This window comes from Piliocolobus tephrosceles, chromosome 9 (assembly GCF_002776525.5).
Source record: "Piliocolobus tephrosceles isolate RC106 chromosome 9, ASM277652v3, whole genome shotgun sequence".
In the NCBI taxonomy this organism is placed as follows: Eukaryota; Metazoa; Chordata; class Mammalia; order Primates; family Cercopithecidae; genus Piliocolobus; species Piliocolobus tephrosceles.
In genome coordinates this window covers 29707761-29730325 of record NC_045442.1, presented here as the reverse complement: position 1 = coordinate 29730325, position 22565 = coordinate 29707761, and the positions used below count along the sequence as shown (strand labels likewise).

General features: G+C 43.4%; 1 protein-coding gene across 15 annotated transcripts in view; it reads right to left on the bottom strand.

Moving 5' to 3' along the window:
• The window catches only part of STN1 (STN1 subunit of CST complex), a 68591-nt gene extending 61239 nt beyond the window's left edge, over window positions 1-7352 (bottom strand). For 13 of the 15 annotated variants that reach the window (XR_002730484.1, XR_002730487.2, XR_002730485.1 and 10 more), the window contains exons 1-2: window positions 7165-7352; window positions 6526-6720 (exon numbers count right to left, since the gene is read on the bottom strand). Coding sequence is in view for 11 of the 15 variants with exons in the window: in XM_023206573.2 (XP_023062341.1) it covers window positions 6526-6658 (133 nt within the window). In the remaining 4 variants the exon portion in view is untranslated. The other 2 variants (XM_023206567.2, XM_023206568.2) reach the window with 2 other exon arrangements.
• Window positions 7353-22565: the final 15213 nt, after the last annotated feature.

Sequence of the window (22565 nt, the reverse complement as noted above, 5' to 3'; positions counted from 1 at the left end):
TTTTTTTTTAAACAAGTGCTTTTCTAAGAAATCAGCCGTCATTTCTTTGAACTGGCAATAGCATTTTTTTTTTTTTTTTTTTTTTTTTTTAAAGACAGTAAGTAGATTACAAAACACTACCCTTTGGGGCCAGGTTACAACTCCAAAACTTCCCTTTTTATAACTCTGTTTTCAAAACCTAGGCTACAGATGGCGGCAGGCAACTTCCTGCCAGAGGAGAAAGCTGAGAGGGAACCTACCCACTGATACCCAGAGGCTTTTTCTGGCTTGGGGCCAGGACACAGAGGGGCTGCTCAGAGCAGGCAGTCCCTGATGGTCCCAGGGCTGTCCAGGCTCCTGCAGGGTTTCCCTTCTGCCTGTCCCTCAATAACCTGACCCGAGCTCCCTGCTTCACCTTAAACTGCATGCACTGTGTTCCTGTCACCTGCAACTAAAAAGTCCTGTCCAATCTCTTTTCCAGCCTCTTCCCCCCACCCCCATGACGGCTAAATTCTTTACTTTCAGAAACAAGTTATAAACTTTTATGTGGTGATTTCTTTTTTCTTTTTTTGAATTAGACATGGGCATCTCACTTTGTTGCCCAGGCTGGTCTTGAACTCCTGACCTCAAGCGATCCTCCTGCCTTGGTGTCTCAAAGTGCTGGGAGCCACCACGCTCGGTCAAGTCCTTTTTAAAATAAATATGTGAATTCTAAACTAAGAAACAATGATCACCTCAGGCATTTGGCCATTCTCCCTACCATGAAGCCTAGTCACAGCCTCTATTCTCTCCATTCATGGGGGGACCTGTGGCCTGAATCCCGATGCCCCTTAGAACGCCCAGACTGACCTCTGCTGATGGTTGTTTCCCTTGTAGACAAAGGGACTGAGGAAGAGTCCAAAGAATGGACAATGAGCCTCTAAGCCTCAGTTACAGAGAGATACTAGGGGAGTGAGATGTGGTTTTAAGAAATAAGGGGTGGCAAATTTAGCCAAAAGCAAGACCCTCTCCCTCCACAGAGGCACGCTTCTAAAGATAACCTGGTGGTTGGAGACTGTCCTCAGGACAACCTTGCAGGCATGAGCTGAAGATGGCAGGAACGAGGAGGGAAGGAGCCTGGGTCACTGTGTCACCCCCAAAAGAGAATCACCCCCATCCAGGAAAACTTGAATTGTATGGAGACAAAGTGGTTCCACTGAAAATCCATGTTTTTGCTTGTGATTTTTTCAAAGATAGGGTCTCAGTTGCCAACTGCAGTTGCCCGAGTGGCACAATCACAGCCTACTGCAGTCTCAACTCCTGGTCTCAAGCAGGAGCCCAACTAATTTTTAAACATTTTTATGGAGGTGGGGGTCTCTCTCTGTTGCCCAAGCTGAACTCAAACTCTCGGCCTCGCAAAGCACTAGAATTACAGGTGTGAGCCACTGCACCCAGGCCATAAAATTCTAAGATGTAGCCAGTTCCAACGGCTTCTCCCAAGTTTTCACAATTGAAACCTAGTCTTTTCCATAACACCATTGATGAGATCTTCAGTCCTCTGCCCCTGCCTGCCTGCACTGACCAAACTCAAAAGGACAGGGAGCCTGCAGAGAAGGGAGATCCCTGTGTCCTGTGTAGTCAAGGGCAGCCTTCCTTATGGCAGACGCAAACTTTAAACCAGGAAAATGAACCTCACCCAGGGATGCCAACTCTACTGCCATACACCCCACCACTCTGCCTTGGAGTGCCTGTGTGCAGAGCAGGGCTGAGGCATGGTGCTGCTTTGGTGGTCTAGGTTTGCTGCAGGGCCAAGTGGCCTGAGCTCCAGGCTGATCTCTGGCCGCACTCAGCCCTTTCTGCCTCCCCAAATGCTCTATATCACTATTTGTACACTGAGCAGAGTAGAGTTAGAGATAACTGTTTTATAGAACAGGGCTGGCCTCTCCCTCCCCCGGCCTATGTGATGATCCATCCTGGCTGCCAGGTACTTGTTTGTATTAGAGACAGACACTCCATAGGGTCTGTTGTGGCCCACAGCACATAGGCAATCACAGGCAGAAAGCAGAGTCCTTTGGACCCACAGAGGGCCGGCTGTCCGCCACCGAAATGTCTTTCCAGTTGGTCAAGAAGCAGCAGGATGCTCTGCTGGTGATGTCTGAAAGTCCCAGGATTCTTTGGGTCTCCAAGGAGAGCCTAGCATGTACCACTGTCGTGGTTTTAATAAAGAGCAAAAACACTTTCAGATGGGGAAAAGAGTGGAACAAAAGGTATTCTTCCTGGGTTGAAGTCTATGGGAAAGGCATTGAGAAGACTGGGCTAACGGCACAAGCCAATGAAGTCCTCAAGTCACCTGTGATGGAGGCCAGTCATCCAATGCTACAAACTTTGTGTGTGGCAACACTTAATAAAAATCTGAACAGGTCTTCACTTGTGGACACAGTAGACTCTCTTGAAAAAGGACAGAAAAGTGGGGCCTGTGAATTTTCACCTCACAGACTGACAACAATGACTTGCCTTTAAGGACAGACACGGTCACTCAAGATGAAGATGCAACAAAATCTTTCCAGTTCCAAGTGGCTGATGCAAAAAAAAACAAACAAACAAACAAACAAAAAAAAAAACAAAAACACAAAAACAAAAACAAAAAAACTTAAAAGCATCACAGAACAATGGAGAAAAAGATCAGAAGAATTTAACAGTTTGAATTTTAAAACTCAGAGAAAAGCAACTGAGGAGGAAATACACTGCTTAGAAAGAAGAAACTTCTTCAAGTATATAGAAACATGAACTACACGTATCAGATGCACAGCATCTACAAGAAGACGACTGAAGACATGGAAAAAAGAATTAGAGAGCCATTTTCTTCTATCAAAGCAATCTTCTATAAGAAGAGAACTCAAGAAAATTGGATGGCTGCTCTGTCAACTGAGAGAAAGCTCAATGAGCTAAGAAAAGAAAACAGTAACAAATACTAGATAACAGAGTTTATGTTCCAGCCTTTCCCAAGTGGCCCTTGTATCCCTGCTGTTCCACATGCAGCCCACAGAGGCTTAAAAGCATCAGAGGATCCCCTGGATCATCAGGTCCCCAAGAAGGAGGAGGGTCGAGCTGTAAGGGTTCAGGGATCTACAGTCACAGGCAGGTTGATTCAGATTTCAAGCAGCCGACCCTGAATGTCTGCAACCACAGCAAGACATTTGACTGTTTTCTCTTTTTAAAAGTACTTTTGATTGCTCTCTTTTTAGTGTAACTGCTGTTATTTAATTGATGCTATGTTATTTATGTTTGACAGCGTTAAAACACCTAAGGTAATATTTTTCAACCAGATTTAATATAATTCTTACGGATATATTATTTCCACTTCATTGTACCCACTAGAATAGGATAAGTATTATATGCTGATTTAAATAAACGAGTCACTATTATTTAATCCATCATTAAAGTCTGACACAGATAGAGATATTTAAAACAATAAATATGACTTCTGTATGTTATCAGCTATTATTAAAAATACATTTTTTTTTTTTTAGACAGGGTCTTGCTCTATTGCCCAGGCTGGAAGGCAGTGGTACAATCACAGCTTACTGTAGTCTTGGTACTGCTTTTCAAAAATTAGACACGGGGGTCTCACTTTGTTGCCCAGGCTGGTCTTGAACTCTGGGCTCAAGTGATCCTCCTGCCTTGGCCTCCCAAAGTGCTGGGATTACAGGCATGAGCCACTGTACCTGGGCTACTTTTTTTTAATGCCAAAACAAAAAACAAAAAACAAAAAAATCCACAAATCTAAATACCACCACAATCAAATTTCACAGTATTTTTCTTAGTTTAACTCTAAATTCAAATTTTGGGGAGCTGACGTTTTGCAATCATTTTGCAATACAATTCTGATGGTAACTACTCAAAGTTAGGTTAAATTTCACAGGTGAAGGGCACAGTCCCCCACAATACTGCCCTCACTTGAGTTATGAGTCCCAAATTTTGTGAGGGTCCTCAGGATATCTGTACTTCTGACCAACTGGTTATAAATGTGGGGGTCCCCAATACTCCCTCAGGTTTGATAAGTCACTTGAATGACTCACAGGACTCAGAAAGGTGCTATACTTATGATTATAGTTTTATCCATGAAGGATACAAATCAGGGCCAGCCAAATGAAGAAATGCCCAGGGCAGGGTCTGGGAGGGCACAAGCACAAAGCTTCTGTGTCCTCGACACATCACTCCCTGACACACCAACACGTGATTATCAGCTACGGAAGCTCATCTGACCCTCAGTGTCCAGAGTTTTTACTGAGGTCTCATAAGGTAGATACAATTAACTGAATTACTGACCACATAACTGAACTCAATCGCCAGCCCCACTCCCCTCCCAAAGTGTCGGACTGATATGATCTGGCTCAAAACCCCAACTCTCTAATCAAACAGCTGGTCTTTTGGGCATAGACAGCCCCCATCCCAAACTATCTAGGGATCCAGCATGAACCACCTGATTCGCATAAGTTCAAGTGTGGTTAGAGAGGCCACAATGAATGATGATGATGCTCCTGTCACTCAGGAAACTATAATAATTTAGATGTTACCCTTCAGGAACCAAGGGCAAAGGTCAGTGAAATTCTTTATCATACAACACATTCATTTCATATTTTATCATTTTTGGGGTTTGTCTTTGTTATTTTGTTTAAGATATTCTTTGCTGTTTAAACAATCCTAAATTTTATGTAGTCAAAAGTTTTGTCTTTATAGTAAATGAAACCAGACACAACAACAAAACAAAAACCTAGGAGTGGAATTCCCCACCCCCCAGAACACTATGGTATGGTCTAAAGCAGTGGTCCCCATCCTTTTTGACACCGGTTTTGTAGAAGACAATTTTTCCCAGGATGGGGGTTGGGGGAATGGTTCAAGGATGAAACTGTTCCACCTCAGATCATGAGGCATTAGATTCTCCTAAGGAGTGCGCAACTAGATCCCTCACACGTGCACTTCACAATGAGGTTTGCACTCCTGTAAGAATGTCATGCCGCTGCTGATGTGACAGGATGTGGGGCTCAGGTAGTAATGCTCACTGGCCAAACACTCACTTCCTGCTGTGCAGCCCAGTTCCTAATTGGCCATGTACCAGTAACGGTCTGTGGCCCCAGGGGTTGGGGACCCCAGGTCTAAAAGTATCCACTCTGTCAGTTGATGTCTGCTTTAACCATGAGGTTTCATTTTTAAAACACTTTGGAAACATTCTCACCAGTGGTAAATCAAAGATCACTGGTCCTGTTTTTGTTGGTTTCTTTTCAATACATCATAAAGTATTTTGCCTACACGGAGAGTTAAGCCCGTCATGTCCTTGGTACCTGTTTTCTCACCTGCAGAAGATCATTAAGCAAGGACGCCTAGAATTTGGTGTGAATTAATTTCTTCCTGAAGAGATGAGCTACGAAGAATACCAGACTGGAAAATGGAAAACTATGGAGGAGGCTGGCTGCCTTCCAACGGAAAAAAAGACCATTTCCAACAATAATTAGGAAATAAAGGCGTGGCGAAAAATCTGTACAAAACTCATTAGCGTAAGGTCATCCAAATATATTTGTACATTTAACTGGAAACAAACAAAACCTTATCTCATTAAAACTGTGGATGCTTGAGATTCTTGACTACTTCTAACTCATAGTTTTTTATTCAGAAGGCCCTTGACTGGAAAGCTTCACTCAAAATAGCACAGAAAGTTTAACCAAACTTCTCAAATAGCACAGTAAACACGTGGCTATTTGTGAATTATTAGACAGCTACGTGAATTATTTAAATCCACCCCAAACTATTTGTGAATTATTAGACAGCTATGTCAATTATTTAAATCTACCCCAAACTACATTTGCTATATTTTTAGTTATGATAAGCCTATCTCTAGTAGCAACTATTCTAATAAAAAAGAAAAATTTAAACTTTACATGTATAATGCCTTTCTGCTTCAATGGCTATTTCTATTTGAAATAGAAGAAATGCCCAGGACAGGGTTCTAAGCCCTGGGATTACACAGGTGAACAAGACAAATGATGTCCTTCCTCTCAGGGAGTTTATAATATTTTGATTCTGCTTAAGTCAAAAGAAAACAAACCCCCATTACATATCAGGAATCAAAAGATTCCATTACACAGGGTTAAGCTCCATTTTTACAAAGAAACCCAAACTTTGCAGAAGGTGAGTCACATGCCCAGGCCAGGTAAGTGGCACATTTAGGAAAGGAGCCAGGCCTAAGAATATCTGGCCCAGCGATCTCTCCAACAGCAGCAGGGCCAAAGAAAAACAAATAAGCATTTTCAAGTATGAAAGACCCTAAATGGAGGTAAAAACCTCAGTACAAATGTTACTCCCCCAAACACCTACTTAAAAACAAAAAAAGATTTAGACTGTTTTTTTTACTTTGCAAATAAATGAACTCATGCGAAGGCCCAGGCTAGGTCACTTTCAAAGCCTGCAGCAGGGAAGGCTCTCCTAAAAGCCTTTAATCCCAGTTTTCTGAGACTTTGGGAAAGGAGGGCAGATGCAGCCCAGGGCATCCCAGGGTGGCCAGCCACATACCTGGCACCTGGCGGGACTCCTTCATGTCCAGGATATCCCTGATGTAGAGTTTTGCAAAGGCTAGAAACACAGGATCCAAACCCCACAAGAGGGAGGGGGTCTCCTCTTCACACCGGCTGGATCCAGGCTGCATCAAGAGGCTGGGCTGTGGCTTCCAGCTAACTCTGAAAGGCTCTGCATCACTGAGTCAAGCATCTAGACAGGACACAGAAATGAGGATGCAATGCGTTTAACGTGGGTCAAAGTGGCACGGCCCTGACGCTGCTCCTAGGTGGGTGTCCAGGACTCCAGGAGGGGTGAACGCAGGGATCCAGGGCCCTGTCAAACTCCATGTCACGGGGTGTGTTAAGAGGCGTTCCTCGCGTCAGGACGCCTGCAATCCTTACGGCTCTCCCGCTGTTCTCCTTCCCACAAAGCACCAACTTCGGAACGGCTAAACATCAACTTTCACTCTGGGAAGATACGTCTATACAGGCGTACCAGAAACCGTTTGGGGTCCCAGGAGGAACGGGCGCCCTCGCAGCCCTGCACGTGTTGGGGCACAGTGGATGGGTCTGATTGTCGCTCTGCCTTAAACTTTCCGCTTTTGGGGATGAGCCAAGAAAAGGCCAAAAAATGATACCAAAAAAATGGACCCACTTGCAGCCCCTCCCGCCGCCTGCAGCTCCAGGAACCCTGAAACCCGGCGCTTCCGGCGCTCCGAGCCCCGGGCGGCTACGGCCCCGCTCGGCGCAAGAGCAGTTGGCTGAGGTCGCCTCTGAAGTTCCGGCCCGAGCCCGCCCCCGGCCCCGCCAGGGACCAACCCCGGTCTCCCAGCCAGCGCATTTCCTTTCTTCTGCAGCGCCTCGCCATGGCTCCTCCCCATCTCTCCCGAAGTTCCGCCCCGTCCCACCCGAAGCCCCGCCTCATCCCGCCGCGGCCCAACCATCCGCTCGGCCCCATCAAGCCGAAGCCCCGCCCCGTTACATACCCCGCGTCGGCGCGGCGTACTTTTGGCTCAGGCAGCTCTGCAGCCCCGGCCTTAGTTCTAGCCTCCACCGCTGAGGCCTAGGAGGCGACCTTGAAATTCCTGCAGTTCTGACGCCGCCCTTCTAGTCACCTTTCACCCCTCCTCCCGCTGGTGGCGGGACCCTGAACCTGGGCCTTCTAGAGGTTGGGCCGGATCAGACTATTTTTCTTTTTGATACCTGATATGTAAAACAGACAAAAAGTAAGCCGTGCCACGAGTGCATTGTGACATATTTTAAATGTTCATTTACAGTTGGCAAGTGACCTGACACACACACTTAGGACTCTGTAGTTTCACTTGGAGATGTCACTATCTAAATTTGACCCTTCAAGTGAATGTGAGGTCTTGACTCTGCCAGAGACTAGCCATGCAAAACCATGACAATACATTTTGTCTCCTTTCCCCTTGTTCGGTCTACAGTCTGGAAAGTTGTGCACTTAAGAACTTTGAAAAGCTGGCATTTTGGTAAATCATGGCTACCTTGATGGTGCTTAGTCTCCAGAATTTCTATTTTAAAGTGAGGAAAGAGAGCCACATTCCAGTCCCATAAAGAGCTACGTTACTCGAGACATCAGGAATTCTTCCTAATTTACACAGACTCTGGAAAATGGCAAGGGAGTACAGATCACCCTGGCAGAGCATTCCCGGGGGAGGCAGGTAGTGGCCAAAGAGATAATTGCTAAACTATTTATCAGAGAAGGAACTTGGAGCCGCTAGAATGGAAAATGTGTGTGTCATTAGACCCATGGGATTTAATTACTTCCCTGGCCATTTAAGAAGCTCAAAAAAGAGTCCTTGATAAAATACTTTGCCCAGATTCTACTGCAATGAACAGTGGGGGATGTAGGGTTTAAGATTCAGTAAGAGAAGACACCGGCTGGTCGCAGTGGCTCAAGCCTTTGTGAGGCCGACGCGGGCAGATCACGAGGTCAGGAGTTCAAGACCAGGCTGGCCAACATACGGAAACCAACCCCGTCTTTACTAAAAATACAAAAATTAGCCGAGTGTGGTGGTGTGTGCCTGCAATCCCAGCTACTCGGGAGGCTGAGGCAGGAGAATCGCGTGAACCTGGGAGACAGCGGTTGCAATGAGCTGAGATTGGGCTATTGCACTCCAGCCCAGGCGACCGTGTGAGACTCCACCTCAAAAAAAAAGAAAGAGAGAGAGAGAGAGAGAAGATACCTGCTCTTATAGGAGGGTGGCCCTTGTAATGAAAACATACCCAGTAGGACAGGTGCTTCCTGCTGACCTGCCAGATGGGGAGAGACAGGTTGGGTGACATTTTCCTGACTGCACACATCTGCTCCAGGGTGAAACCCAAAGGAGGAAATCATTATTGGGTGTCAGAGCCTGAGATGATTTCAGGAATAACGCTCAGGGCTCTCCAGGATAGAGTGTTGGGTATAAGAGCGCTTCCGGACTCCACACTTACTGCCAGCCTTGGGAAGGACCACACCCAGGTGGTACAAGCAGAGCAGAATGTCCCGATGTCATCTTTTACAATGAAGGGAGGATTCCTAAGGAGTGTTCCTTTTGCTTTTTTTTTTTTTTTTAATTATTATACTTTAAGTTCTAGGGTACATGTGCATAACGTGCAGGTTTGTTACATATGTATACTTGTGCCATGTTGGTGTGCTGCACCCATCAACTCGTCAGGGGTGTTCCTTTTGATCTGAGCCCCAAACCTGAAGGAGTAGGTTGTAACTGAAACCTAAGATGAAACGTAGAACAGAATTTCCAGTCTGCAGAAGCATTTAGAGGAATTTGGGAGGATCCTCTTCCCTTTAGTCTCCATCAACACAGATTTCAGGTTCCCCAAGCCACCGCCTGGACACGTATGAAGGGACTCCTAAAATCCTCAACACTGCAGGGCTCCTTCAGCTGGAATTCTGCAACACTGCAAAGCAGATATTTCAAAACCCAGAAGTTAATATGTAATGCTAGGAACCCATTCTTATAGCTTCTCAATGTGAAAATTGTGAACTTGGTTTTGAAGCATTTGTGACAGAATGGACAATTCTTTCTAGAAAGTTAAGGTTTTAAACAAATTCTTCTGGAAAATGAGGGGATTGAACTGGATATCTCATACCTCAGAGTTCAAACTATCATGTTTTAAACATTTTTAACCTTTTTTTTTTTTTTTTTTTTGAGACGGGGTCTCGCTCTGTCACCCAGGCTGGAGTGCAGTGGCCGGATCTCAGCTCACTGCAAGCTCCGCCTCCCGGGTTTACGCCATTCTCCGGCCTCAGCCTCCGGAGTAGCTGGGACTACAGGCGCCCGTCACCTCGCCCGGCTCGTTTTTTGTATTTTTTTAGTAGAGACAGGGTTTCACCGTGTTAGCTAGGGTGGTCTCGATCTCCTGACCTCGTGATCCGCCCGTCTCGGCCTTCCAAAGTGCTGGGATTACAGGCTTGAGCCACCGCGCCCAGCATTTTTGACATCTTTACAGGTGGAATTGAGTTTGTCCACTTGCAAAGTGGGTTAGATTTTTCTGTTTGGAGTTTACAGGTGACAAAAGATTCTCTCTTTGACCAAACTCTAATTGGGCTCCTTGAGTCTTCTTCTCAATTTGTCCTTAACTTTGGCCTATAAAGACATGAACAAGTGCTACATAGTTTCAAACAGCTCAAGGCTACATTCCTGGAATGACCCTAGATCCCTTTAAAGTGCCTGCCTGAGAAAACTCAAGGCTGCCAAAAGAATTTACTGTTTGTTCCAGCCAACACCTGAAGACAAGGCCTTGTCTCCTAGTCCCTGTTGGCAGGGTAGAAGCCTAACTCCAATAAGCACCAGTTAGCAAGCCTAGATGGATCTCATATGGACTGGTCCCCTCCCTTCCCATTTTTTGTAATTTTTTCACTTCGTAGACTCTTCTCAAGCACCTGCAATTCTTCCCTGCCCCACTGCCTCCCAATTCATTTTCTCTTTAAAAAGCCCGGTGACCTCTCTATGAATCTGAAGGGAACTCAGCTCTTTCCCCTACTGTCAATAGTTATTCAGTAGTGTTTTCACTGCTTTAACTAAAGTCTGACTGTGCTTATCTTTGACATGATAAAAATAATCTCTCAACATTTTTTTATGTTACTATTATAACCCCAGGGATGGCAGGCAGGGGGCGGGGACATCTTCAGTCATTCAGCATATCTTGAGTTCTCTCTGTGTGCTTTGGCACTGGGCTGTGGAGGAGCAGTAATTATGCCACTGGAGCAAAAAGAGCGATGCATGTAATATATTAAATAGCAAAGTAAGAGGCTAAATTGTGATTCAATATGAAAGGAGTAGCATGGGTAATTACTGTATGAGTTACAGGAGGCAAATGGAGGGACCTCATTAAGTGAGATAATATATGTAAACACTGGAACAAAGTAAGCACTAAATAAATGTCAGCTATTATTCATATTTACTATGAAGGTGGGATTTAAGCTGGGTGTTGAGATTATGGAGGAGCTGTTCATTCATTCATGCTTCATTCATGAAGCATATTTTAAAGGCATTTGTCAAGCACTGTAATAGACATTGAGGATAAGAGACAAGACAGTGGGGTTGGGGTTCCAGCCCTATGGAGCTTCCATTTTGTAGGGGAAAAGTGGAGGGACAATAAACAAATTGCTCTCAGTGCTTAGATGAAGTGACGTCAGGTTGAGACCTGAAGGGTAAAAAAGCCAGCCACACAGAGCTAAGCAAAGAGTATTTCAGGTAGCAGTCAAAGCAAGGGCCACTGTATGGAGGCAGCAAAATGCTTTCCTGTTCAAGGAATAGAAGAGAGAGTGGGAAGAGTGGTTGCATATGCAATGGAGAGATAGGCAGGAGGCAGATCCAAGGAACTTTGTAGGCCATGATTGGTTTGGATTTTAGTCTTAGTCTCACTCTATGTGAAAAGGGTACTGTGATACAGTGATGGAGTGGGAGCAGGGCAAAGGCAGAAGGATGGGCGAGTCATGTTCCTGGGCAAGCCAACACAGCAGAGCGAGCCAACACAGCCAACACAACTGACTGGAGAGGGAGGCTGCAGTGGAAGCCAGCTGGAGGCCAAGATTTTAGCTAGATTCTGAAGGACTTAAGCTAGCTTCTACCTGTATTCCCTGTAAACAACAGGGGTCGTTAATTATTCATCAGAGGAATGATTTAATGAATTTAAAAATTGTAGTCAGGCTGGATGTGGTGGCTTACCCCTATAATGTCAATACTTTGAGGGGCCAAGGAGGGAGGATTGCTTGAGCCCAAGAGTTCAAGACCAGCCTGGGGAACATAGAGAAACCCCATGTCCACAAAAAAGAAAAATATCAAGAGGGTGTGGTGGTGCACACCTGTAGTCCCAGCTACTCAGGAGGCTGAGGTGGGAGGATCACTTGAGCCCAGGAATCCGAGCTTGCAGTAACTGTAGTTATGCCACTGCATGCTAGCCTGGACAACAGAGCAAGACTCTGTCTCAAAAAAATAAAAGAGAATTGTGGGTATACCTGCCACATCTAACATACTATGGTGGGGGGTACAAAATGTGTAAGAAGTGTTCTCAATCCAATTTACTAAATCTATCCTAAAAATTGTATCTTATGGATATTCATCAATTGGTGGTGAAGAAACTAGAATAATCTGGGTCTAATGCAGTGGGCCTCATCTGTATCACTTGTCCTCCTGCCTCCTTAGCAGCCTTGCTTAATCCCCTATGATGTCATCCTCCCTCTCTCTCTGGCTTCCCCTTGGCCCTTAAGTATGCTCTCCTGCTCTCTTTAACCTTATCCAAACTTTCCAAAAACAGCTTCTCTGAAGACCCGTTTCTCCCCTTTAACTACTGTCCTCCAGCTCACTCTCATCTCCTTTCAAAGAAAAGCTCCTTGAAAGAGTCCTAAATGCTTCCCACCTACACTCCTCTGCGGTGGGTCTCTAATTCAACCTATCATAATTTGGCTTATCTTGGTCTTCAACCCACCCCACCACAGCCCACCACTTGACTGACATTGCTTTCCTAAGACTCACAATAACCTTAGCAGATTCAAATTCAATGAATACTTTTCTTTCCTTATCATTCTGTATCTTTTTTTTCCCCTGATTTACTAGTTTTTGATGTTGATTTGATATATTTTCTCTCTGTCCCACCTTGGCTTCCTAATGGGTTTTTTCCCCTTTTAGGTTTCTCTTCTACTACCTCTATTTCTTCCTTCTCAGTGTCCTCTTCTGTTGTTTATCTCTTACATGTTGATGTTCCCCAAGGTTCGATCTCCTGCTCATTTCCCGTCTTACCCTATGTACTTTCTCTGAGTGGCCTTATCCAAACCTATGACTTCAATGGAAACAATCTTCTAGTGACTCTCAGCTCTTCATATCTAGCCCAGAACACTCGCCTGAGTCCCCCATGTGAATTTCCAACCGGACTCTCTTGGGTACCTCAAAGTAAACCTCTTCCCCGTTTCTCCCTTCTCAGTCAGGATGAATGTCACCACTACCTGCCGATTGTCTAAGTCAGAAACCTGGAATGTTTCAAGGACACCTCCCTCTCTTTTGCCCTACAATGTAATTAGTCATGAAGACCTGTCAGTTCTGTTTTCTAAATGTGTTTTCTTAATTTAGCCTCTCTTCTCTGTTCCCATTGCCATAACCTGAGCCCAGGCTTTTATCATTTATTGCCTGGGTTACTGACCCTACCTTCCAACTAGTTTCTCTGCCTTTAGCCTGGCTTTCTTTCATTTCATCATCTATGCTACTGCCAAGGTGAGCCTTATAAAGTGCAGATTAAACTATGTTACTCCCTTGTCTGAAATACTTCAATGGCTTTATGTGGTCTGCAGAACAAAGTTCAAATCTCTTAGCATTTCCTACCAAGTTCCTCCTGGCCAGGCCTCTCCAGGCTCATCTCCCATCAGCCCCTCATAGCCATCCTACACTTCAGGCCATCATCTCTCCAATGGTGTCCTAAAGAATACATCCTCGGCCGGGCGCGGTGGCTCAAGCCTGTAATCCCAGCACTTTGGGAGGCCGAGACGGGCGGATCACAAGGTCAGGAGATCGAGACCATCCTGGCTAACCCGGTGAAACCCCGTCTCTACTAAAAAAAATACAAAAAACTGGCCGGGTGAGGTGGCGGGCGCCTGTGGTCCCAGCTACTCGGGAGGCTGAGGCAGGAGAATGGCGTAAACCCGGGAGGCGGAGCTTGCAGTGAGCTGAGATCGGCCAAATAAGTTTGGACTTAAATCCAATGAATAGTTTAAATACAGTAGTTCACATTGGAATACACAACTGATGTTATTTGGAACAACTTACAGTTCCTACAATATGCCACGCTGTCTTTTGCTTCTCCCCGTCTGCCTAGGATACCATTCACTTATTAATTAATTGATTACAAAAGTCAACTGTTCTATATCTGCTGGGCAGACTGAAAACATTGCTTTATCCTGGGCATACAGAAGGAAAAAAGGCTCCAGGTGAGCCAAACAAGTAAACAGACAATTACAATATGTCAAGATAAATGCTGTATAATTTAGCAGCATAAAGTGGGGGCCCTGAGTTGGAGTAATCAGAGGACAGCAACTTTTCCCCCTCCTTCATATGAGTTATCTCTGAGATAGGTGTCGGTTTTACTTTATGTGTTTTGAGCTTAGTTGTTAAAGGCACATATATTTCTAATTGTTATGTCTTTCTCATGTACTGACTCTTATTGTTATGAAATGTTCCTCTTTGTCTCTAGTAATATTTCTAGTTTTAAAGTCTGTTTTGTCTGATATTAATATAACCATTTCAGTCCTCTAATAGTTACTCTTTGAATGGTGTATCTTTTTCCATCCTCTTACTTTCAATCTAGTTGTGTTTTTGAATCTAAGCCTCTTACAGATATCATATAGTTGGCTTTTGTTTTTTTATCCAGTCTAATAATCTCTGCGTTTTGATTGGGGTATTTAGACCATTCACATTTAATGTAATGTTGATATGGTTAGATTTATATTTGCTATTTTTCTATTTGTTTTCTATATGTCAACTTTCTTTTTTATTAATCGGTTAATCCTTGATTGCTTTCCTTTTTTCTTTTGTGTTAAATATCTGAAGGTAACATTTGAATTACTCTGAATTTTGAAAAAAAGTTTTAGTTATTTCTCAGAGATTGTAGTCTAAGAATTACAATATATATCTTAATTTATCATAATGTACTTCAGATTAATACTAAATTCCTGAAAAACATAAAAATTTTGCTTCAATATTCTTCTATCCCTCCCTCCTTCTTTGTGCTATTGTTTTCATATATATTGTGTCTATATGTTATAAACACAGCAATACAATGTTGTAATTATTGCTTAATACAATCTCATGTGTTTGAAAAAAGTTAGATAAGAAATGAGAAGAAAATTACTATAGATGATTTTATAATAATCTGTATAACTATTACTTCTGTGTTCTTCATTTCTCCCTTTAGGAATGGGTACTCCAAATTGAATGAGCCCCTTTGACTGTGGTAGAGGTGCTGCTTGCACTGACAGCTTGCCCTTCCCAGATAGAACATCTGCATTAATCAAGCTGGGGGCAGCAAGAGGAATGAGAGAAGCCCCACGTCAAATGCATTAGATGTTCACTGTCATTTTCAGTCATTTTCAAGCATAACTGCTTTTCAGACTGTCGTATGCCTTTGATCTCAGAGTGCCGCAATGGTTGTTTTGATCAGTTTTGTCCAGTTTTATGTTTGCATTTTGGCAAGATGATTTGTTGATCTTCTATATCACTCACAACTAGAAGTTATTAATGATATAGCTTTTAGTTAACAGCAAGTCCATTTGGTCAAGGGAATTAAAGTGGCTCAAGAATTTAAGGAGTGAAGGACTGAATTGTAGAACAAAGTCAGAAATTGCCTAGTTGTAGATAACAGTTACTCATAGCCCATCTTGCCTCATGGACTTTGAAGGAGATTCCTATGTCAGCAGAAGCCCCCAGGTGAACCAGGGTGCAATTCGCATTCTTGGAATGAGAAGAAGCAGACATGAAAGGGAGAGATGGCTGAGGTTGAGATACCATCTAGGTCCTTACACTTATGAGACTGACAGTGCTGCCCACTGCACCAAGAGGGCTACTTGGGTCCTTACATGTAAGTCAAATAGCTCCTCCTTCCTGCCCAAATGGCAGAAACTTGACCAAAGGATAATGACCGTTGCAAAGATGAAGAGGGAAGGAGGTAATGGGCTAGGGTTCATTCCGGAGAGCAGAGAATGACTTTAATTAAGGAAAATTTGTGTCCCAAGAGACTGGATTGAGTACACAAGAGAACTCTGCATTTTGTGCTTTAAAAATCTGCATCTTAAAGAAAGTGGAAAGATGGTTGTCAGGGGCTGGGGTAGTGGGGATGAGGAGTTACTGATTAATGGGTACAGAGTTTCAGTTTTGCAAAATGAAGAGTTCTGGAGATGGATGGCAGTCATAATTGCACAATAATATGAATATACTTAATACCACCGAACTGTATGCTTAAAATGGTTAAGATGGTAAATTTTATGTTACATGTATTTTAACACAATTTTTAAAATTAAAAAGAACATCAAAGATTTTTTTAGAAAGCCTGCATCACATGGCAACACTGGGCATGGTTTCTGGAATTTATGGTATAAAAATCTATGTGACAGTTGCCTGCGTTCTACATTATGCCTGGTCATTTAAGTCATAAATCCACAATGTCTTGCCAACTTTGGAACTTCCCATGGTTACTAGTGGTTTATGTGATGGGTGATCACTTTTTTTTAAACTGGACCCTTTTTTAAAAAAATTGGACTCAGGCTTATAATTAAGTGAATGGAAACAATCAACCAAGTCTTGATGCACATGCACTCTTCTGAGAAAGTCCTAGAGTATTGCTCTGACAGATGACAGATGTCCTTACAGGGACAAAGCTGGCAGCACATAGACTTCCCTAGTGGCCACCAGCTGCTAGTGAGTCCACCAACTGGAAAACACCTTTGTGTTATTCGTATATTTCTCTTCTCATAAAGATGCTACAAAGATTGTAAGGCATTTGGAGCTGGGTAAGGATTAAGTTTTGGAGAAATTGGATTAATAATCATTATAATAGGCCAGGATAAACGAATTAATAAAAATGTCAAAAAGAAAAAATAACTTTTCTTTTTAGGCAGGACATTTATAAAAGTTTATAATCTTGGTCAAATAAATTGTGTATAGATATATATATATACTTTTTTTTTTTTTTTAGATGGAGTCTTGCTCTGTCACCAGGCTGGAATGCAGTGGCATGATCTCGGCTCGCTGCAACCTCTGCCTCCTGGGTTCAAGTGATTCTCCTGCCTCAGCCTCCTGAGTAGCTGGAATTACAGGTGCCCGCCACCATGCCCAGCTAATTTTTGTATTTTTAGTAGAGACGAGGTTTCACCATGTTGGCCAGGATGGTCTCGATCTCTTGACCTCATGATCCACCCACGTCAGCCTCCCAAAGTGTGGGATTACAGGTGTTAGCCACCACGCCCAGCCCATACATACAATTTTAAAAGTAATCTAAAGTGATGTTTTCCAATTTTTTTTTTTTTAATTTTGGTAGAAATGGGGTCTCACTATGTTGCTCTGGCTGGTTTTAAACTCCTAGGTGCAAGTGATCCTCCCATCTTGGCCTCTCCAGGTGTTGCAACTACAGGCCTGAAATACCGCACCCAGCTCCAGTTTTTAAAATGTTGAGTATATATTAATTACAAAAGCTCTATCTCTTGAATCTCTCAACTGTGATGTGGAATGAAAGAAGGCAAACACAGAAGACAGTACATATCATATGATTCTATTTATATAAAGTACAAAATCAGTCAAAGCTGTTCTATGCTATTAGAAGTCAAGAAATCAATTACCCTTTGATGAAGGGTGTTGACTTCAAAGGAGCATGAAGCGGGCTTGTGGGGCTACTGGTTATTTTGTGTTTCTTGATTTGTAGCTATATTTCAATAAAGTATTTTTTTCAAGTTTGCATTCTTCTTAGTATTTACAGTTACATTTAAAGTTGAGAGGAATTCAAAAGTGAGTGTGTGAATGTGTAAGACCCCACATTTTGCCTTCTTATCACTTGTATAGAAAAACTGATCATTTTTCATGAGGTCAGGAGATTGAGACCATCCTGGCCAACATGGTGAAACCCCGTCTCTACTAAAAATACAAAAATTAGCTGGGTGTGGTGGGGCATGCCTGTAATCCCAGCTACTCGGGAGGCTAAGGCGGAGGAATCCCTTGAACCCAGGAGGCGGAGGTTTCAGTAAGCTGAGATCACGCCACTGCACTCCAGCCTGGCAACATAGTGAGACTCCATCTCAAAACAAACAAACAAACAAACAAACAAACAAACAAACAAACAAAAACTGATCATGTTAAATGTTAATGTGATTCCAGAGAAGACACAGAGCATCATTTTGTACTTAGCTTTATTTTTCAACATGTGCCTTGTAAACCAAAGAGTATCTGAGACAAGTCTCAATCAATTTAGGAAGTTGATTCTGCCAAGGTTAAGGATGCACTCGTGACATGGCCCCAGGAGTCCTGAAGACATGTGCCCAAGGTGGTTGGGGCACAGCTTGGTATTTTACATTTTAGGATGACGCGGAACATCAATCAATATATATAAGACATACATTGGTTCGGTACAGAAAGGCAAGACAACTTGAAGAGGGGTGGGGGCTTCCAGGTCACAGGTAGATAAAGGAAAAATGGCTGCATTCTTTTGAGTTTCTGTTGAGCCTTTCACTGAATACGGCAATTTACAGGAATAGTCACTTAGGCCTTAGTCTGGCTTACTGAAACAATAGGCCAAAGGTAGCAATCAGATATGCATTTGTCTTACAGGAACAGAGGAATGACTGAGTTCTGTCGGTCCTTTGTCCACAAGGAATTTCCTTGTGGGCAAATTGTAAGGGATGTATATACCTTTTTCATCTTTGCAGCTATCTTATCGAGGAGTAGAATGGGAGGCAGGTTTGCCCTACGCAGTTCCCAGTTTGACTTTTCCCTTTGGTTTAGTGATTTGGGGGTCCTGAGATTTATTTTCCTTTCACATGCCTATAGATTCAAATAGCCATGATGTTTCATGAGCATTAGCATAAAGCTGCGTGACTGAATGAATTTTCTTTTTCTTATCAACTTACAATTTTCCCCAGGGCTACTTTCAATCTAGGAAAAATTTAACTCCCCAGTGATGTCAAAGACAGCATATTCCAGAGGTTAATTTACGAGTCACCCAGAGAAGATCGAAGCGCTATTATGCTGACATGTTCAAGAGCTAATCGGTTCTGATGATGTAATTTGCAGTAGTGCTTGATGTATATTAGCCTGATGGGTGACAGCTGCTCTGGGCCCAGATGATTAAAGTGTAAAGCACAGGGGTGGGGCGGAGGGTCCGGGTGCTGTAAGTGCTTTCAAATGGAGAGAGAGATTTTTTTTTTATAGAGCCAGAGTGAATACAGCCTGGTTATGCTGGTTACCTCATCTACCACCTGGAAAGCCTGCTTAATCATCTCTTTATCTACACAGACTTTATTAGGCCTAACCACAATCTCCACTCCCGCCTCCCCTCAGCCAAGACCACCCCAGTCAACACTGGCTGATGCTCTCTTCCCCGAACTCCTGTGGAACTTACAGTCAGCATCATACACTTCAGCACCTATTTCTTCAATAGTTATTTCAGGAATGTGTACCATGTTCCCCAACTTAAGGATAAGCTACTTAAGAACATCATTTTTTTTTCTATGTCCTCCACAGCATGGGGGATAAGCATAAAATTTCAATAAAAAATAACTGGAGCAAAGTGTTGATAATTATTCAAGCAGAGGGATGGTTACATGTGGGTCTATTCTACTTTCTTTCTATTTTTGTGTATGTTTGAAAATTCCCTTGATAGCAGGGCTGGCAGATTGAGCAAATCAAAATGCAGGAGGTTCAGTTACATTTGAATTTCAGGTAAACAATGAATAGTTTCTTCTTACTAAACACTTCTATTATATTTATTATAATTACTTATTTATGTCTATTTGATGTGATCATTTAATTTATAACAGTATTATTCATATTCTAGCATTACCTTACTATTATAGCATATTATGTTTTTGTATTATTAATATTTTATTGTTCCATGAGACATACTAAAAAGCTATTTGTTGTTCATCTGAAATGCAAATTTAACTAGGTGTTCTGTATTTTTTCTGGCAACCTAACTTGCTAAAACTTAAGAACATAATTGGTGATTAATCAATGGGCTTAAAGAAAGTAGATGGTAGAAACACTGCAGTGCCTCCTAGAGTGAGATGTGGTGTCACTTGCATTTGTATCTTCTATGGAACTTGTTAAAAAGGAAGCCTCCAGTGGCCCCCTGTCCTGATCCTGGAGCCACCAAATCGGGTTATTTCTGCTGGTGGGACTCTGCATTTTCAGTAAGAGACCCAGGTGGTTCTGATGCTGTTGCTAGCCAACCTGATGCTTTTGGTGCTTCTAGTTTTTCTGATGTGATCTTTTATTTCCTTGCAACTTGTTTCCTTGGCCTTGTTTCAGCAACTTCTACTCCATTTTTATGTCAGGGACATGACCTAAGACATGTTAATATTCCTACTCAATGATTCGCTAAATATTACAAATCAAATATAGTCAAATAATCACAAATCTTCTAGCAGCATTTTTTAGTTGAGCTACTCCTTAAAATGTATCCGGTGGCCCAGCATCTTAACTACTGATGTATATTCTATTCATATATATTCATTTTGTTGTTTGTTTTTCTTTGTTTTTTAAGAGACAAGGTCTTACTCTATCACCCAGGCTGGAGTGCAGTGGTGCAATCACAGCTCACTATAACCTTGACTGGCTAGGCTCAAGAGATCCTCCCACCTCAGTCTGCCCAGCAGATGGGAGTACAGGTGTGTGCCACCATGCCCAGCTAATGTTTCAACGTTTTGAAGGGACAAAGTCTTGCTATGTTGCTCAGGCTTGTCTTTAAGTCCTGGCCTTAAGTGATCCTCCTACCTTGGCCTCCCAAAGTGTTATAATTACAGGCATGAGCCATCACATCCAGCCACATATATTCATTGTTATTGATAAATTATAATTGACAGAATCGCAGCTCCCTATAGTGTATTTTAAGGCCAGGGCTTATGGACAGATGTTCTAGAGTGACCAAACATCCTTGTGTGCTTGGGACTGTTCAGTTTTAACGCTGATGTTCCCATGTCCTAGGCTGTTCCTCAGTCCTAGTTGCTCCTGGTCATCCTATCTGTAGGTCGGTTCCCCACTTTCAGACTCTGAGGTTCCTCTGTAGGGGAATATTAGGAAACGCTTTCAGGAGCTGAGCCCTGAGTGGGTGAGGGAAGCAGGATTGAGTAGAGGATAAAGGGGCTTTTACTGGCCACTTTCAAGGTAGGGTGACCTCATCCAAAATTATGTTCTGCCCTCAGGGACAGTAACCAGTTGACACATTCCCAGACCTTAGTGCGTGACATTTCTGATTAACTATCCCAGCTCCAGAACTTTCTGTGGGATCAGCTGAGGCCTCTATTGTGATTGCCCTTCAATTCAACTTCTCCCTCTGTGCAATCCTGCTTCCCTCGCGCCCTCAGGACTCAGCTCCTGAAAGCATTTTCTAATATTCCCTATCAGGCAAATCTCAGAGTCTGAGAGCCAGGGGGAACCTGACATACAACAGCAGGCACAGGGGTAAAGTGGTCCTAGGAAGCCGCCTCTAACGTAGGATTTTGAAGCTGGGTCGCTGCGGACTGGCTGGTGATGAGAACCCTTCCCTAGTGGTAGATGGAGTCCCTGGTGGGGCAAAACTTTCACCAGTGGTGAACTGAAATGGGTCGTAGGCCCATCCAGAGGTTTGGGGAAAGTAGTGATTTAAGGACAATAAAATGGCATGGTTGTTACTGGCCACTCTCGATGCATTGGAGAGAGACAATGAAAGGTTGCCGGTGATTAACCACCAATTTCAAGCTGAATGTAAAAGCCAGAAGATCTTGGCCGCACAAGAGACTCCCTCTCATCTCCTGCAGTCAGAGTTTGGACCTCCTGAAGATGAGACCCAGAGCTTAAACTAGAAAGCCACGGCTGGGCACTGGGGCTCATGCCTGTAATCCTAGCACTTTGGGAGACGGAGGAGGGAGGATTGCTTGAGCTCAGGAATTCCAGAACAGCCTGAGCAACATGGCAAAACCCTCTCTCTACAAAAAACACAAAAATTAGCTGGGCGTGGTTGTACATGACTGTAGTCCCAGCTACTTGGGAGGGTGAGGTGGATGGATTGCTTGGGCCTCAGGAGGTTGAGGCTGCCATGATCCGTGATCGTGCCACTGCACTCCAGCCTGGGTGATAGAGCAAGACCCTGTCTCAAAAATGAAACCAACCAACCAACCAACCAACCAACCAACCAACCAAACAAACAAACAAACAAAAGTCGCAGAGCTCCAGTGAAGGCAGAATTCTCAATCCTAGTGAGCTGTCTATGTCAAAGTCACAATCCTAGTTGGGAGGGAGTGGGATCCTGAGATTTGGGGTGAGGACATATGGGCAGGGGTCCTTGTAAATTTTGACTTCCCAGATTTCCTCTGAATTCTTTGGGCCTGCAGAAGGGGTCCATCCTCCTGGCTGATTAAAGGTTAACACTTCCTACTTTTGAAGTCAATACAGAGATTTTTGCCTTGAAAGAAAACAACTGCTTTCCCCACAGAATCTCAATGTCTCCCTTCATCCTGCCACCAAACCAGTAATGAGGGTGAAGTTACAACATAATTGAGGAGCTGCTCAGGGAGAAAAGAGACCATTCTTGTAGGAGCTACAGGACCTGAACAATATGTGTTGTCAGAAGCTGGAAGAATACATAGGGATCCTGTTAAATTCAGTTTAGCCTAAAGCTGCCTTCTCTCATATTTTAAGTTCTGCCTAAAGGTTTTTCTGTACATAGTGAACTGTAACCTAACTGGATGTGTAAACAGACTGTAAACTACTCTTGTAACAAGTAGCTGAGTCCCAGCCAATCACAGAAACCACACTTCCACCACTCACAGGCAGCCAACTGTTTGAAGAGTATTCAAATAAGGCA